Source organism: Salmo salar, chromosome 25, assembly GCF_965601325.2.
Source record: "Salmo salar chromosome 25, fSalSal1, whole genome shotgun sequence".
Lineage (NCBI taxonomy): Eukaryota > Metazoa > Chordata > Actinopteri > Salmoniformes > Salmonidae > Salmo > Salmo salar.
The window spans coordinates 41,780,559-41,799,587 of NC_138315.1; the positions used below are offsets into that span (position 1 = coordinate 41,780,559).

The 19,029-nt window shown below is 42.8% G+C and overlaps 1 protein-coding gene across 1 annotated transcript in view; it reads left to right on the plus strand.

The window, feature by feature from the left end:
- The window catches only part of LOC106586750 (NADP-dependent malic enzyme), a 30,982-nt gene extending 19,550 nt beyond the window's left edge, over positions 1-11,432 (plus strand). The window contains exons 4-15 of the mRNA XM_014174329.3: positions 679-828; positions 2,365-2,440; positions 2,590-2,751; positions 3,127-3,230; positions 3,330-3,439; positions 3,919-4,016; positions 4,229-4,342; positions 6,532-6,637; positions 8,247-8,389; positions 8,609-8,782; positions 9,094-9,192; positions 9,425-11,432. Of these exons, the coding sequence (XP_014029804.3) occupies positions 679-828; positions 2,365-2,440; positions 2,590-2,751; positions 3,127-3,230; positions 3,330-3,439; positions 3,919-4,016; positions 4,229-4,342; positions 6,532-6,637; positions 8,247-8,389; positions 8,609-8,782; positions 9,094-9,192; positions 9,425-9,586 (1,498 nt within the window). The 3' untranslated portion in view covers positions 9,587-11,432. The remainder of the gene's footprint in view (positions 1-678; positions 829-2,364; positions 2,441-2,589; positions 2,752-3,126; positions 3,231-3,329; positions 3,440-3,918; positions 4,017-4,228; positions 4,343-6,531; positions 6,638-8,246; positions 8,390-8,608; positions 8,783-9,093; positions 9,193-9,424) is intronic.
- The last annotated feature ends 7,597 nt before the right edge of the window (positions 11,433-19,029 follow it).

Below are 19,029 nucleotides of genomic sequence, written 5' to 3' on the forward strand. Positions count from 1 at the left end.
TACTATAACTAATAACGCTATCGTCACTATCATCACTATAACTAATAACATTATCATCACTATTATTGTCAACAGTGTCACTAATAACATATTATCACTAACACAAAAAATTAGCAACACTATCAACTCTATCATCACTATTACTATTATCACTATCACCACTATTACTATTATCACTATCACCACTATTACTATTATCACTATCACCACTATTACTATTATCACTATCACCACTATTACTATCACATTCATCACTATTACTATAATCACCATCATCACTATTACTATCATCACTATCATTGCTATCACTAATAACACTATCATCACCATTACTATCATTACTATTAGTATCATCACTATCATCACGATTACTAGCATCACTATCACTAATAACTACCACTGTCATCAATATCACTATCATCACTATCGTTATCACTATCATCACTATCACTTCCAGCTCTGTTTCACCTTGTCCTACATTTCCTGTTGCTATCTCTCGCTCTCTCTATTTCTCTCTTTCTCTCTCGCCCTATCTCTATTTCTATTTCTCTCTCTCTCGCTCTCTCTCTATTTCTCTCTTTCTCTCTTGCCCTATCTCTATTTCTCTCTCTCTCGCTCTCTCTCTATTTCTCTCTCTATTTCTCTCTCTCTCTATTTCTCTCTCTCGCTCTCTCTCAGGTACATCTTGCTAATGACTTTGCAGGACAGGAATGAGAAGTTGTTTTACCGCCTGCTGACATCTGATGTAGAGGAGTTCATGCCCATCGTCTATACGCCTACAGTAGGGCTGGCCTGCCAACAGTACGGACTGGCCTTCAGGAGACCACGGTAGGCATGACACACTGACACACACACGTACAGACAACACACACACACTTACACACACATGTACAGACACACACACACACACACACACACACACACACACCACACACACACACACACACACACACACACACACAGAGAGAGAGAGACAGGGCAATGTTGTGTGATAATAGTGGCTCAGTGGTTCTGAAGTGTTAGCATGCACAGTTGAAGTCAGAAGTTTGCAAACACTTAGGTTGGAGTCAGTAAAACTCATTTTTCACTGTATTTTCACGGCCGGATAAAAAACGTACCCGATTTAATCTGGTTATTACTCCTGCCCAGAAACTAGAATATGCATATAATTGTTTGATTTGGATAGAAAACACCCTAAAGTTTCTAAAACTGTTTGAATGGTGTCTGTGAGTATAACAGAACTCATATGGCAGGCCAAAACCTGAGAAGATTCTATACAGGAAGTGCCCTCTCTGACCATTTCTTGGCCTTCTATAGTCTCTTTATCGAAAACAGAGGATCTCTGCTGTAACGTGACATTTTCTAAGACTCCCGTAGGCTCTCAGAAGGCGCCAGAACAGGGAATGATGACTCTGCAGTCCCTGGGCGAAAAACAGTAGGGCTTTTGGATAGTGGTCGATCTGAGAACAATGACATGGGTGTGAAGAGTCCATTTTACATTTTCAGTCTTTGAACGAAAACAACGTCTCCGGTCGGAATATTATCGCTGTTTTACGAGAAAAATTGCATAAAAATTGATTTTAAACAGCGTTTGACATGCTTCGAAGTACGGTAATGGAATATTTAGACATTTTTTGTCACGATATACGCCGGCGCGTCACTTTTCGCGAATTCAAAGTATATGTGGTTGTGAACATCACGGAGTGTTCTTTTGCTTTAGCAGGTCTTTTTTGTAACAATTCATCTCGTGTTTTTCCCAATACCAAATTAAGAGCTTCATCCACACATTGTGGCGAATAGCCTCTTCTTAGAAACATAGTGCGCATCTCCGCTGCTTTTGCTAGATAATCCTCTGTGGAGTGGCATATACGGCGCAGTCTGAAAAACTGGCTTCTAGGAAGTCCTCTTTTTAAGATGACTCTGTTTTTCATATGATGTACCCAATGATTAATGAAAACTTGATATGTCCTCATTGTGGTTTTATGGACGTGTTTAATGCGTCTTATTTATACACTTTTGTAGTGTTTGTGAAATGCATATTGTTATGTTTGGTAGCACTTATTTATTTTATTTTTCCTTTGCCTCCAACCCCTTTCCACGCGTGGAACTGATGTGGGTGGGGCTAGGTATACATAGAGGTGCTGTTTTCAGAAAATTCACAAAAGCTCTGATGAAGGCCGTTAGGCCGATACGTAAGCTTATTAAATATCAGTGATTCTATCAAGAGCAGTGTGCGGTTTCCTTTTTCCTTCATCCTGTTTCAACTTTTGCCATGCACCTGCAATAAGATTGCTCAGATGTGCGAGTGCCTTTTGAATTTTGATACGGTGTATGTAAACTTCTGACGTCAACTGTATCCCACAGAGGTCTCTTCATCACCATCCATGATAAAGGTCACATCGCCACCATGCTCAACTCCTGGCCTGAGGAGAACATCAAGGTGAGGAGTACCACACACACACACACACACAAGCTTTGCTTTACTGCATGGTACAGGATGTGGACAGGAGGGTGTAAACAGCATAAGGCTCTTAGCTGGAGACTAGAAGTTTCACCAGGTGAACCAAACCGTGTTTGTGTATTCCACAGGCCATTGTGGTGACGGACGGAGAGCGTATACTGGGTCTGGGGGACCTGGGAAGTTACGGCATGGGCATCCCCGTGGGCAAACTGGCCCTGTACACAGCCTGCGGAGGAGTGCCACCCCAACAGTGTCTGCCAGTGCTACTGGATGTGGGCACTGACAACCAGGTACTTCAACTGGGACACTCCATGAGGAAACACCCAGGCCTCCGTTGGCTAATATCATGGTCCTTATCATTTGACCCAGCCATATAGAAAAGGCAGTATCTTACCTAGTGAACTAAATGTGTTACTAGAAGTTGTTTGGAATTCAGGGCTCCACTATCACTTAGTTACTTCCCTTATTTCCCTAGAGGTCCTCATCCATAGGTTGGCATTTATTGAGATGACTCATATAGTGAGTCATATATTGAGGCAGCTCTGCAGAGTGGTCACTAGCTTGCACAGCCACACCACAAAGTCATAAAATCGGATTTTAAACCTAACCTTAACCCTGCTCCTTGTCGTAGAGTGTGAAGGTGATGATGTTTAATCTTTGATCAGGCGCTCCTGGAAGACCCCCTGTACATCGGTCTAAAGCACAAGAGGGTCAGAGGAAAAGAGTATGATGATCTCATCGATGAGTTCATGCAGGCAGTTACTGACAAGTGGGTAGTGTGTGTGTGTGTGTGTGTGTGTGTGTGTGTGTGTGTGTGTGGCTGTGTAATTTGACTATCTGACCGACCGTTCACTACTCTGCGCTGCAGGTACGGGATGAACTGTCTGATCCAGTTTGAGGACTTTGCCAACTCCAACGCCTTCCGCCTCCTCAACAAGTACCGCAACCACTACTGCACCTTCAACGATGACATCCAAGGTAATCTCTCTCTCCCTCTCTCTCTACTCCCACCCCCTACCCGCTAGACCGGGGTGGGCAATTTTTTTTACTCAAGGGCCATATCAGGATTTCAAAATTCAGCGGAGCACCACTCAGAATTTTTTTCCGGACTGATTTGTTAGTCAAAAGCAATTTGCGGGCCAGATAGAGGGCAGTAATTTGAAAACGTAAAAGTCCATTATAATTTCGACGTACTTTCTATTTAGTTTCAGACGTTCAAGAGTGACCTATAGTGTTTTTTAACCCAAAATAATAAATACAACTTCTTCTTTTTTTTTTGCAAACCTTGCAGTTATTGGGATTTGTAGGCTGTGTGGCTCACTGATGACCTCCTGATGACACATTATATAATTTTTTGTTTTGTTGAAAGATATATGTGCAAAACCATTCCGATCACAACTTTACAACCCATCCCTGGTGTTTGTCACCCTCTCTAACTCGCTCTCTCCCTCTCCCAGGGACAGCCTCAGTAGCAGTAGCTGGAGTCTTGGCTGCTCTGAAGATCACCAAGAACAAACTGTCAGACCATACCTTTGTGTTCCAGGGAGCAGGGGAGGTAAGAGGACAAACGTGCTGATCTGTGTTAATTATAAACTCTTTGTCCAAAACGTATTAACGTTTGGAAACCTCACTCTCTTGAATCAAGCCTTGAAGGTAACAAAAGCATGCATATGAAATGGATTTATAATCATCATGTTGTATGGCAATGATTGGTTAGATTGGTTGGCAGCAAGATGCATCATGGGACAATGTGTCTTTTTTGACCAGGCTGCACTGGGCATCGCCCACCTGCTGATCATGGCCATGGCGAAGGAGGGAGTGTCCGCCACAGACGCCGCAAAGAAGATCTGGATGGTCGACTCCAGGGGCCTCATCGTCAAGGTAATAACTGCAATACCATAATATCATAGCTAATCAATGTTCCCTCAAAACATTTTCGGCAATGAGCAAATTTCAGATCTGCTGAGCGCAATCTAGAAGAAAAAGAAACGCACACCTATTAAGGCGAGGTGCTGGCTAGCGGAGTAGAAAACTTGAAAATAAGGGAGAGCCGCACACTCTAGGAGCTCAGATGCAAAAATGTAATGTCCAACGTTTCCACAGCCAAGCTGTGTTCATCAGGGTATGATCACAAACACTGCGAGATGACTCGTTTATATAGTGTCAAAAGACACACAGGTGTCTGTAATCATGGCCAAGTGTGGCCTAATATCATTGGTTAATTCTCAAATATAAAAATGCCATAAAAAGAACAGCATACAAAAAAACAAATGGATAGCATACGATCATAGATTCATTTTAGACTACACAAGCTTACAAACAATTACAATGGCAAAGTCACAATAATCACAAGAATGGCTTAAGATCAAAGTCTATGTTGAGACCGAAGGGTGTAAGGGTCTTTAAATTAAAGATCCAGGCAGCCTCTCGTTTTAACAACAAATTATCAAGGTCACCCCCTCTCCTAGGGAAGGTGACATGTTCGATGCCAATATAACGCAGAGACGAAATCGAGTGGTTTGCTTCCAAAAAGTGGGCAACAACTGGGTAAGTCAAGTTTTTGCACCTAATGGTGCTACGATGCTCTGAGATACGTACTTTTAATTCACGCTTTGTTTTACCCACATCATTTTTACCACAAGGACAAGTTATAAGATAAATAACTGCCTTAGTGGAACACGTAATAACACCTTTGATTGGGATCGATTTCCCTGTTTGGGGGTGTTTGAAGGATCTACATTTATAGTGCCATTGCATTGAGCACAGCCATTACACTTGTAATTTCCATCCAGTAGGGGCGCAAATAGACTTTCAGGAATATCTTGGGGTGGTAAATCAGAGTGTACCAATTGGTCGCTGAGATTTCTGCCCCGCGAGAATACGACCAAGGGAAGGTCCGAAAACACATTATCGAGACTATCATCGTATTTTAGAATGTGCCAATGTTTGTGAACAATTCCCTTAATTTGTTCAGAGCGCTTTGAATAATGGGTAGTTAGAACGCAAGAATGCGTCTTTTTGCGAGACTGACCTTGAAAAAGGTCATGTCTCGTTTTGTTTTGAATTTTATCAATGGCAATAATAATCTGATCATTTCTGTACCCCCGCTCCTTGAACTTTCTTTGCGTCTCAGCCATATTTCTGTCGAAATCTGATTGTTTTTTGCAAATTCTTTTGATTCGACAGAATTGGCTGTAGGGCAAACTATTTTTCAAGGGAAGTGGGTGACAACTGTCAGCCCTCAACAAACTGTTACGATCAGTAGGTTTCCTGTAAAGATCAGTGTATAGAACATTATCCTCACACAAAATCAGAAGGTCAAGGAAACTGATTTGACGTGTATCAGATTGCATAGTAAATCTCAAATATTCAGAACAGGAGTTAAGAAAAGCATGGAATGCCTGGAGCTGTTTTGCATCACCCCTCCATAGTTTGCTGAGCGCAAACTTGAACATTGTTAAAATTCTGTGCAACTTCCAGCACATGTTTACTGTGAACACTGAGGCAGTACCAGCTTTAAGTTACAGTTTCAGACAGTGGTAAAGTAGGCTACTATGGCTATTTGATCATAACGTTAGGTTACCAGAGGGGCCTATCATTCAGCCTACAGTAGCAGCCAATGTGTGGTGTTCAATGTAGGCTGACATTCCATGAGACTTTTGAAAAAAACACGCAGGGCATAACATTAACCTGTTTATCCACTTGTCCTTGAGACAAGGAGGTGACTGAAAATATTGTTTGATGCAAGAAACCATTATACAAAATAAAATGCATTGTTATTCCCATAGCATTATTACAGAGCTTAGAGGGAACATTGCTCCTAATACACTGCAATAGCTTCAAAACACTGATCTGATAAGCATTCTCCTGAGCTGTCCATCTAGATATGTAGGATGCAACATCCTAGAGTTTCAGATAGAAATATCATATGTAGAACAGTCATGCTGCACTGTCATGTAGAATAGGGAATGTCAGTCATTTATATCAGCAACATTCACAACATTGCTCCCTTGTGAACTGGATCCAGTAGTATGTCAGATTTACTGATGTCATCATTATGCGACCCACAGGGCAGAGGAAACCTGAACCATGAGAAGGAGGAGTTTGCCCATGACCACGCCCACATCAAGACCCTGGAGGAGGTGGTGCACACCATCAAGCCCACTGCCATCATCGGTCAGTCCCTATGATCACCTACTGGCTCAGCTGTACTCACCTGTGTATCTAGGGCTCACCTGGGTTATGTACTAGGGCCTAAATAAGAAAACATTTTGAGTGCCACCTTTGTCTCAGAAAATGTCCCCCTATTTCGTGCCCACAGAACACGTCCCTGGTTTCTCTTGACCTTACTTTTTTTGTAGATGGTATTTTATTAGGATCCCCATTAGCTGTTGCAAAAGCAGCAGCTACTCTTCCTGGGGTTCACACAAAACATGAAACATAATACAGAACAGTAATAGACAAGAACAGCTCAAGGACAAAACTACATAGATTTTTTTGTAAAGGCACATGTAGCCTACATATCAATACATATATACAAACTATCTAGGTCAAATAGGGGAGAGGTGTTGTGCCGTGAGGTGTTGCTTTATCTGTTTTTTGAAACCAGGTTTACTGTTATTTTGAGCAATATGAGATGGAAGGAAGTTCCATGCAATAATGGCTCTATATGATACTGTACGTTTTCTTGAATTTGTTCTGGATTTGGGGACTGTGAAAAGACCCCTGGTGGCATGTCTAGTGGGTTAAGTGTGTATGTCAGAGCTGTGTGAAAGTTGACTATGCAAATATTTTGAATTTTCAACACATTGTCTATTTTTTAAAATAAGTGATGCAGTAAGTCTCTCCTCAACTCTTAGCCAAGAGAGACTGGCATGCATAGTATTACACAACATGTTCTTCATAATGCCACTAAGCTCAGAAGCTGAATTGAAATGGACAGATAATCAACATTGCAGAGCATCTCAGGAACATATGTATGTTTTGTTCTCATTTTAATTGAACCTTTATTTAACTAGTCAAGTCAGTTAAGAACAAATTCTTATTTACAATGACGGCCTACCAAAAGGCAAAAGGCTTCCTGCGGGGACGGGGGCTGGGATTTAAAAAAAGCATATATATATATATAGAAAAATATAGAAAAAAACACACATCACGACAAGAGAGACAACACAACACTACATAAAGAGAGACCTAAGACAACAACACAGCATGGTAGCAACACAACATGACAACAGCATGGTAGCAACACAACATAACAACATGGTGGCAGCACAAAACATGGTACAAACATTATTGGGCACAGACAACAGCACAAAGGGCAAGAAGTTAGAGACAATAATACATCACACAAAGCAGCCACAACTGTCAGTAAGAGTGCCCATGATTGAGTCTGAATGAAGAGTTTGAGATAAAACTGTCCAGTTTGAGTGTTTGTTGCAGCTCGTTCCAGTTGCTAGCTGCAGCGAACTGAGAAGAGGAGCGACCAAGGGATGTGTGTGCTTTGGGGACCTTTAACAGAATGTGACTGGCAGAACAGGTGTTGAATGTGGAGGATGAGGACTGCAGTAGATATCCCAGATAGGGGGGAGTGAGGCCTGATTATCTGTCCGTTTTTAAATAAGCATCAACCAGTGGGTCTTGCAACGGGTATATAGAGATATAGACCAGTTTACAGAGGAGTATAGAGTGCAGTGATGTGTCCTATAAGGAGCATTGGTGGCAAATCTGATGGCCGAATGGTAAAGAACATTACTCGTAATCAGTACTCTTTTCCTGTGTGCAGGAGTGGCAGCCATTGCAGGGGCGTTTACTGAAAACATTATCAAGGACATGGCGTCCTTCAACGAGAGGCCCATCATCTTTGCCCTGAGCAACCCCACCAGCAAGGCAGAGTGCACCGCCGAGCAGTGCTACCAACTCACCGAGGTACTGTGACTCTGACCCTAACCTAGAGAATGGAGATTCGCTCTCTGTTCCCTTGTTTGAGTGCCGCTGAATGTACGCTTACTAAATATTCTTGTTGTCATAGAAATAGAATGACCTGAAATAGAATGATTGCTCTCTCATGCTCTTTCTCTCTCTCTCTCTCTCTCTCTCTCATGCGCTCTCTCTCTCTCACTCTCTCCCTCTCTCCCTCTCTCCCAGGGGCGGGGCATCTTTGCGAGTGGCAGCCCTTTTAGTAAAGTGACCCTGGCTGATGGGCGCTCCTTCATCCCCGGCCAGGGGAACAACGCCTACGTGTTCCCTGGCGTGGCGCTTGGCGTCATCGCCTGCGGGGTGCGCCAAATCTCTGACGACATCTTCCTCACCACAGCTGAGGTAACTGTTTCTTTTATTTTGACATTTTCAACAAAAGACAAACTTTTGTAAAACATTTCAATGAAAGACAAATAAAGATCCCTAACTGCCGAGGTAAAGGGGAAGAGACTTGATCAAGAGAAATACACACACACACACACACAGTCACACACACACACATTTTTTTCAAGTTATTTTAATGTCACATCTCAATTTCTATTTTCCTTTATCTTCTCTTTCTGTCACCCATAATCCCCTTTCCCCTCCTCATTTATTCACGTATTTTTTTCATTTCCTGTTTCTCGCTCTCTGTCTCTCTCTCTTTTACTCAGGCGATAGCTGACATGGTAACAGAGGAGCACCTAGCCGAAGGGAGACTCTACCCTCCCCTCAACAGCATCAGAGAGGTGTCCTTTAAGATCGCTGTCAAGGTTGGAGACTGACACCTCCCCACAAACCATTATCAATACCAGCATTACATTACCAGTTCCCACCTCCACGCCGATTTGTTACTGCAGAGAAAGACACTTTCTCCATATCAATACATCAGCACTCTAACTCATTTCCCTTTCTCTCTACCAATCTCTCTACCAATCTCTCTACCAATCTCTACACCAATCTCTACACCAATCTCTCTAACCAATCTCTCTACCAATCTCTCAGGTTGTGGACTATGCGTACAGACACAACATCGCCTCCCTGTACCCGGAGCCCAAGGACAAGGAGGCGTTTGTGCTCTCCCACGTCTACAGCCCAGACTACGACTCCTTCATCCAGGACACCTACAACTGGCCCCAGGACGCCATGAAAGTCCAGAACGTGTGAACTCCATCTCCCATCAGCCACCTCTATCTCTGTTGTTCGATTGTGCTCAGTACAGCAGAAGGGAGCCACATATCAGAAAACGCGCCGCTGCCTCTTCTCTCCAGCACTCGCATATTTTCGCCAATCATCACTCAACACCTTCTGAAGTTAGGTCATCAATACGAGACACTCCTTTGCCCCTAGACACTCCCCAGTGCCCATAGAAATGTACATTGTAGTTGGAGATGACCAATGCTTAGCCAGCACAGAGATCCTTTGAGGGGTATTTTTGAAGGTTCATTATTTTGAAGCCTCCTTTGTCTTTTGTAATTTTTTTGTCATATCGACAACAGTGTATCCATACAGTCATACTGCCAGGTTATAGTGCCACATCATTTCATGTATAAATTGAGGCAACCCTCAAACTGTTCTATACATTCTATTTCTATGTTCCTTTATTCTAATCTGGAGACAGACTATTGACATCACCACAACACCATGTTATTCTATCTGTGTCCTGTGTCACCAAGGCCCTAATAACACACTCTATTGAGCTTTCTAGGCCTGGTCCAGTCTGTGTGGTCTAGCTTCAGTAACTAACAGGCTAAACTCTAAAATAAATTCCATAGAAGTATTACAAAAGGCTAGGTCTCTCAGGCATCTATTGTAGGCTGCATCTCAGGAGTCTTACCTGGCTTTCTTCCCTTGACTCCTTTACTTCATTTTTACGGCATCTGCAAAAGTGGACATTTGAAATCAAATTCCCATTAGGCATTCACTATATCGCCTTCACCTGTCCATTGTTTTTGAATCAGTCAGGATGAAAGGAGATGTGGGACGAGGACCCCAGTTTTAGACTATTAAGATGGGCCCCTTGTCTGGACATAAACGCACAAACCCTGATAGTGCCTGCCTCTGTTTGACCTTCTGACCTCACAATGTTATATCCTGCAGAGTCTTGTCTTTGGTTGGAGGATTCTATCAGATATTAGTAAGGAATGTTCACTACCTCCTCATTGATTTTCAAGCGTAACTCCATTATATTATTAAGTGGTATCTTGCTCCCTGTTGTCACTGCATACTTTAGGCTACACTCCTGCCAAAGCCTGGGTTAGGACAGGGCTAGATAGACAATCTATAGAATTCAAGCCTTGTACGGTAAGCATGCATATGAAATGGCTTGATTATCTTGTTGCATGGCAGTGATTGGTTAGATTGCTTGGCAGCAGGATGCATCATGGGACTATGTCTATTTTACCCAGGTTGCACTGGGTGTAACCCACTTGCTGATAATGACCATGGCACCACGGATGCCGCAAATACCAAAAAATATAAGGTTATAAGGGATATTTTATAAAAAATATATATAAATTAGGACTTTTAATTTATTTTCAAAAACACTGCCTGTTCATCTTATATTTTTCCTCTAGACTTTGTCACTGATTGCCTGTTGATAGGCGAGTGTCAGCAGAGTTTTAACAAGATGCATAGCTACATGGTTTTAGCCCCAATGTCACTACCAGTAGGAACTGACTTCAGGTCTGTGAGGTGCCGAAAGTTTATGTACAGAGGAATCTTTGGCAAGCACGGTGATTAGATATATGATTGCCTCTTTAAGTATGTTTTTTATGTAATGGAGGGGCTGCTTATTTGAGTGTTGTTTTGTATAAAGCTTTGCCTGTTTCGGTTTAGGTGTTTTTGCCAAAGGTAAGAACAGAAATAGGGTGAATCTTATCTTTCCTTTTCCCCCAGAGAATGCACTACGAGTGATGCACTACGAAATGAATTATATTTCAGTTTTTTAAGGAAAGACTAAATGTTTTTGAAGGGAATAAAATTCACTTTTAAGTGAATATTGTAAACAAAACTACTGAGTGTTTTATTGATGATTAACAATACGTGTGTGTGTGTCACGTGTGTGTGTCGTGTGTGTGTGTCACGTGTGTGTGTGTGTCATGTGTGTGTCACGTGTGTGTGTGTGTGTTGTGATGAAAGGGGATAGGAAGCAGTTGATGTCTACTAGTGATGTGCGGAATAACTCATAACCCGCAGGTTTAGGGTCATGAAATATTGTGGATGAAAGGTAGGTGGTGGGTGGTAGGCAGTTTGAGTAGAGAGAAAACAATACCTTATATCCAATCCATAAATATATCATTTTTGTGCAATTTACTGAACAAAAATATAAAGGTGTTGGGGTAGGTTCCTTGTTCCTTGTCAATCATTGGATTATTGCTGAAATCAGCAATCAGACAATATCTTCTTTAAGTAAATCAATCAAACCTTTACTAATGCAATTGCAGACAGAAGTTGACAACGGAAACAGCACGCATGTTTCAGAGTAAGAATAAAAAAGGTCAAAGTTGCTTTAATATGCTTGCAGTCAACCCATAGTGATGTAACTGCCTACGTCAACACCTTCTACTCATGACACCAAGCCCATGCATATACAGTTATACAAACTTGCAGGAGAAAACAATAGTTCAGTGTTTTCTAAGGGCTCAGCAGTAATTTTCCATTCCCGTGTGGCTTACAGTGGTATGTTTGACTTGTCTCTTATCTATTTACTCCCCTGCAGGGGTCTGTGTCTATGTATCTCTTTTAGCCTTGAGGCACTTTCTCACAGACACCCTGTTTTGACCGCTATGGCTCACACATCTGCTCAGACCGTTTCAATAAGAGGCAGAGACCAGAAAAGAACTGTGGAACAGTATTAAACCTTATAATGCATATATTGCTCATCTGTGGTCCAGGACCCTATACATGTAGTAGGGGAGGGTCTTATAGCCCTTCCCCTTCTATTAATACAACAAAAGCATAATCCATTATTATAATACATCAATCATTTGGTGCAGCCCCTAACATAACCCCAAGGTGACCCCCATCAAAGGCAACATGTAAAGTGTTGGTCCCATGTTTCATTAGCTGAAATAAAGGATCCCTGAAATGTTCCATACGTACAAAAATCTTATTTCTCTACATTTTTTGTGCACACGTTTGTTTACATCCCTTTTAGTGAGCATTTCTCTTGTGCCAAGATAATCTATCCACCTGACAGGTGTGGCATGTCAAGAAGCTGATTAAACAGCATGATCATTACACAGATGCACCTTGTGCTGTGGACAAAAGTTTTGAGGGAGCGTGCAATTGGCATGCTGACTTCAGGAATGCTTTGGTCATAGAACCCCTTGCCACCACGATTAGATCACATGACCAAATTAAAGGAATTATAATTAAGCAATAAGGCATGAGGGGGTGTGGTATATGGCCAATATACCACGGCTAAGGGCTGTTCTTAGCCACGACACAGTGCGGAGTGCCTGGATGCAGCCCTTAGCCGTGGTATATTGGCCATTTACCACAAACCCCCGAGGTGCCTTATTGCTATTATAAACTGGTTACCAACGTAGTTAGAGCAGTAACAACAAATGTTTTGTCTGATATACCACGGCTTTCAGCCAATCAGCATTCAGGGCTCGAACCACCCAGTTTATAATTGGAAAAGAATACCATGATATATCATTATATGTGGGATGATGTCTTGCTCAATATCCAAGACTCCTCACACTCAATTCCAGTCCTCCTGTCATTGCTTGAAGAGTTTGGTAAACTATCTGGTTATAAAGTTAATTGGTCCAAGACAGAGATGATGCCTGTATCTATCTTTAACCCCAAGCCTTAACAAGACCAACTCAAATGGAAATGATCCTTGATGAATATTAAGTACTTAGGATTTTTCATACCCTGTACTGTACATGATTTGTATAAATTGATCAACATTCCAGTAATTGAAAAGGTTACCAATGACTTGAAAAGAATGGACTTCCTTCCTATTTCTCTTCTGGGCAGAATTCATGTAATCAAAATGTCAATATTACCCCATTTTTTTTATTTGTGTCAGAATCTTCCAATTTCACAACGAATCACTCAAAATGAGTTTGCAGATCCTGTATCCTCCATATAAGGCGGGTGGTCTGAATTTACCTAACCTAAAACTTTACTCTTATTGGGCAGCCCAACTTGCCCAAGTTAAGCAATGTTTTTCTCCCTTATTAAGTTATTGAGCTCCATTTTTATGGAATGGTCTGCCTACCCATGTGAGAGATGCAGACTCGGTCTCAACCTTTAAGTCTTTATTGAAGACTCCTCTCTTCAGTAGGTCCTATGATTGAGTGTAGTCTGGCCCAGAAGTGTGAAGGAGAACGGAAAGACACTGGAGCAACGAACCGCCCTTGCTGTCTCTGCCTGGCCGGTTCCCCACTGGGATTCTCTACCTCTAACCCTATTACAGGGGCTGAGTCACTGGCTTACTGGTGATCTTCCATGCCGTCCCTAGGAGGGGTGCGTCACTTGAGTGGGTTGAGTCACTGACGTGGTCTTCCTGTCTGGGTTGGCGCCCCCCCTTGGGTTGTGCCGTGGCGGAGATCTTTGTGGGCTATACTCGGCCTTGTCTCAGGATGGTAAGTCGGTGGTTGAAGGTATCCCTCTAGTGGTGTGGAGGCTGTGCTTTGGCAAAGTGGGTGGGGGTATATCCTGCCTGTTTGGCCCTGTCCGGGGGTATCATTGGATGGGGCCACAGTGTCTCCTGACCACTCCTGTCTCAGCCTCCAGTATTTATGCTGCAGTAGTTTATGTGTCGGGGGGCTAGGGTCAGTCTGTTATATCTGGAGTATTTCTCCTGTCTTATCCGGTGTCCTGTATGCTCTCTCTAATTCTCTCTTTCTTTCTTTCTCTCTCTCGGAGGACCTGAGCCCGAGGACCATGCCTCAGGACTACCTGGCATGATGACTCCTTGCTGTCCCCAGTCCACCTGGCCGTGCTGCTGCTCCAGTTTCAACTGTTCTGCCTGCGGCTATGGAACCCTGACCTGTTCGCCGGACGTGCTACCTGTCCCAGACCTGCTGTTTTCAACTCTCTAGAGACAGCAGGAGCGGTAGAGATACTCTCAATGATCGGCTATGAAAAGCCAACTGACATTACTCCTGAGGTGCTGACCTGTTGCACCCTCGACAACTAATGTGATTATTATTATTTGACCATGCTGGTCATTTATGAACATTTGAACATCTTGGCCATGTTCTGTTATAATCTCCACCGGCACAACCAGAAGAGGACTGGCCACCCCTCATAGCCTCGTTCCTCTCTAGGTTTCTTCCTAGGTTTTGGCCTTTCTAGGGAGTTTTTCCTAGCCACCGTGCTTCTACACCTGCATTGCTTGCTGTTTGGGGTTTTAGGCTGGGTTTCTGTACAGCACTTTGAGATATCAGCTGATGTAAGAAGGGCTATATAAATACATTTTATTTTATTTTATTGGGCAAGGCTAGAACCCTTTGACATTTTACTATATGAGTTGAAATACCTGGCCTATTTTAGCCTGCAAGAGATAAAGAAGATTACGAATAACCCAGTCATTTTATGGAAAACAACTAATAAATGACTGGGTTACAATGCATCTCTCTCCCCCTTTGCTCCCATATGGAGAAATGCAAATCATTTTATAACATTTATGACATGCAATTTTCTGGATTTTTTTGTTGTTATTCTGTCTCTCACTGTTCAAATAAACCGACAATTAAAATTATAGACTGATCATTTCTTTGTCAGTGGGCAAACGTACAAAATCAGCAGGGGATCAAATACTTTTTTCCCTCACTGTATACTGACGAGGAGGCACACAAAGGTATGTAAATTGGTATTGGTTTGTCGCATAATGTTATGCAGATCACATGTAGGCTATAATCACATTTTTATTAATGGTATCTCTAAAACCTTATAAACTCAGCAAAAAAAGAAACGTCCATTTTTCAGGACCCTGTCTTTCAAAGATAATTCGTAAAAATCCAAATAACTTCACAGATCTTCATTGTAAAGGGTTTAAACACTGTTCCCTATGCTTGTTCAATGTACCATAATTAATGAACATGCACCTGTGGAACGGTCGTTAAGACACTAACAGATTACAGATGGTAGGCAATTAAGGTCACAGTTATGAAAACTTAGGACACTAAAGAGGCCTTTCTAGTGACTCTGAAAAACACCAAAATAAAGATACCCAGGGTCCCTGCTCATCTGCGTGAACGTGCCTTAGGCATGCTGCAAGGGGGCATGAGGACTGCAGATGTGGCCAGGGCAATAAATTGCAATGTCCGTACTGTGAGACGCCTAAGACAGCGCTACAGGGAGACAGGACGGACAGCTGATTGCCCTCGCAGTGGTAGACCACGTGTAACAACACCTGCACAGGATCGGTACATCTGAACATCACACCTGCGGGACAGGTACAGGATGGCAACAACAACTGCCCGAGTTACACCAGGAATGCACAATCCCTCCATCAGTGCTCAGGGTCCCTGCTCATCTGCGTGAACGGGCCTTAGGCATGCTGCAAGGGGGCATGAGGACTGCAGATGTGGCAATAGGCTGAGAGAGGCTGGACTGAGGGCTTGTAGGCCTGTAGTAAGGCAGGTCCTCACCAGACATCCCCGGCAACAACGTCGCCTATGGGCACAAACCCACCGTCGCTGGACCAGACAGGACTGGCAAAAAGTGCTCTTCACTGACGAGTCGCGGTTTTGTCTCACCAGGGGTGATGGTCGGATTCACGCTTATCGTCGAAGGAATGAGCGTTACACCGAGGCCTGTACTCTGGAGCGGGATCAATTTGGAGGTGGAGGGTCCATCATGGTCTGTCACAGCATCATCGGATTGAGCTTGTTGTCATGCAGGCAATCTCAACGCTGTGCGTTACAGGGAAGACATCCTCCTCCCTCATGTGGTACCCTTCCTGCAGGCTCATCCTGACATGACCCTCCAGCATGACAATGCCACCAGCCATACTGCTCGTTCTGTGCGTGATTTCCTGCAAGACAGGAATGTCAGTGTTTTGCCATGGCCAGCGAAGAGCCCAGATCTCAATCCCATTGAGCACATCTGGGACCTGTTGGATCGGAGGGTGAGGGCTAGGGCCATTCCCCCCAGAAATGTCCGGGAACTTACTGTTACTTTTGATTTTGACCCACCCTTTGTTCAGGGACACATTATTCATTTTCTGTTAGTCACATGTCTGTGGAACTTGTTCAGTTTATGTCTCAGTTGTTGAATCTTATGTTCATGCAAATATTTACACGTTAAGTTTGCTGAAAATAAACACAGTTGACAGTGAGAGGACTTTTCTGTTTTTGCTGATTCTAGGACTCAGTCACAGCAGCCATCTTCCTCCTCCCTGACCTCTTCAATGAAGATCCCAGAGATCTCTACATTATGGACAAGGTATGGGTATGAAAACCGTTGTCAAAAGTGAACAGTTCTTTCATTCACATTTACCACAAAAACCAAGGTTTGAATACTGTTGTGTGCACGTTTTGTTAATCATCTGTATAATTATAATTTTGTATTCAGACTTCACCATCCCTACACCACTGATGAATATAACTGGAAACCTTTTCGATCACCATGCAGTGTAAAATCATTCTGGCTATGGATACGAAGGATATCAGCACATTAACACGCCAGAGGATATACTGATTGAACTTGGAGCTCTGCTAGGGAGTTTACCTCATATATTAGATTGCAGAATTCTGCTTTGCCCTAAAATCATAATAAACATTGACAACTAAAATATTGTGTTATTCTTATTGTTATGCTGATTAATAATAATAGTGGGGGTGGGCGGTTAAAAAACAAACTCCAAAAGGTTATTCGAGGAACCATTAAAGGGGGTTCTTTGAAGAACACTTTTAGGCGTCATCCAGGTTAGGGGAGGGTTTGGCGGGACGGCTTTTCCTTGTCCCATCGCGCTCTAACGACTCCTTGTGGTGGGCCGAGCACCTGCAAGCTGACTTCAGTCGCCAGTTGCAAGGTGTTTCATCCGACACATTGGTGAGGCTGGCTTCCAGGTTAAGCGAGCAGTGTATCAAGAAGCAGTACGGCTTGGCAGGGTCGTGTTTTGGAGGACGCATGGCTCTTGACCTTCACCTCTCCTGAGTCCGTAGGGGAGTTGCAGCGATGGGACAAGACTGTAACATATCAATTGTATATCACGAAAAAGGGGTAAAAAATTCAAAATAAAAGTGAGCACAGCACAGCGGTGAGTCCAAAAATGTCTTGCTTGCTGCTGCATAAATTATGTAACATGCCAGGGAGATATGTATACTGTAGCTAAGAAAGTAATACTAACTGTATGTTGTGTAGAAAGCTGTTAGTGGCCCATGTGCCTCACCCTAATAACGTAGTGCCTTTCCCCCTCATAACTTAGGCTACTATTCTGAATTGGTGGTGCACATGTAGCCTATAGCCTGTTTTAGAGAAATGTAATCATTGAATATTGTAAGAGCTTTCATTGTCTGCTTATATGCCCTCTTTATTTATCCTATGGTTCTGACTTGTTGTACAGGGAGAATACTGTAAAAACGGCCCATGTTCTGAATTCCGGTCGCTGTACATTTTAAAAGTGCTGAACCAATAGTTATATTGACTACGTCCGTTTTAGCTCACTCAATAATGTCTTCATCGAAATTACGAAATTAATGAAAGATCTAAGACTGTATGGTTTCTGGCATTCCAAAAAGTTAATGCTTGTGTGTGTGTGTATGTGTGTGTGCGACCACACACCATTTGTGCAGACAGCAAAAAGTGCTTGCTTGTAAAATCTTCAAGTAACCGTTGACCTACTTCAGAGAAACGGCATTTAGGATATTTCCTGTTGTCTAGCACCTCACTAGAGGACTAGCATAAGCAGCTGTTGCTACAGAACAAGACAACCAAATTCACAGTTAGTCTGTACCCTTAACCCCAATTTCGTCTCGTTCTCCACACACGTACACATACCATGATCCCATGTTTTGCATCTGCTTGCATAAGATAGCTTGATTATATAACGCTTCGCATCGAGCCCTCGACCTTCCACCTCAGAGTGGAGGGTCGACCAGCTTCATTATTGCAATTCTTATTAATAAAGATTTATTGTTTGAGGAATTAAGTTTCTCCTTATTGGTTAGAATTTCCACTACATGTTTTTTTTTTAAAGGCAGTAAATGAGGCTGAATGAACTGTGTCGCTGCCAGACAAGGCTCTGCTGATAGCCAGGTGTAGCGGTGGTAAGGATTAAGTCCATGGTGCTGAAAAGAAAGCTCTGATGTTGTGACAGCTTTAATGTAGGCCCCAACGATTTGTGGGCACCGTTTGTCAGAGTTAAAGAGCAATTAATGTATTGTTTAATGGCTTTGCTGGCATGCATCTAAAACATATTGTAACGACCCGGTATTGTGTTCTGTGTTTGTGGATGTGTTATGGTTCTCATGGCTAATAGCAGGGGTTAAATATGTCAGGACAGAGGGAAAGGTTGGGGGGGGTATGATGGGTAATCCCGTGGGATTTGGAAATGCATAAATAGGGATTACTGTCTCATCTTCTTTCTTTTCTGTTCGGAGCCCGACATGGTATAATTGTGTACGTTCGGCATTTAGCGG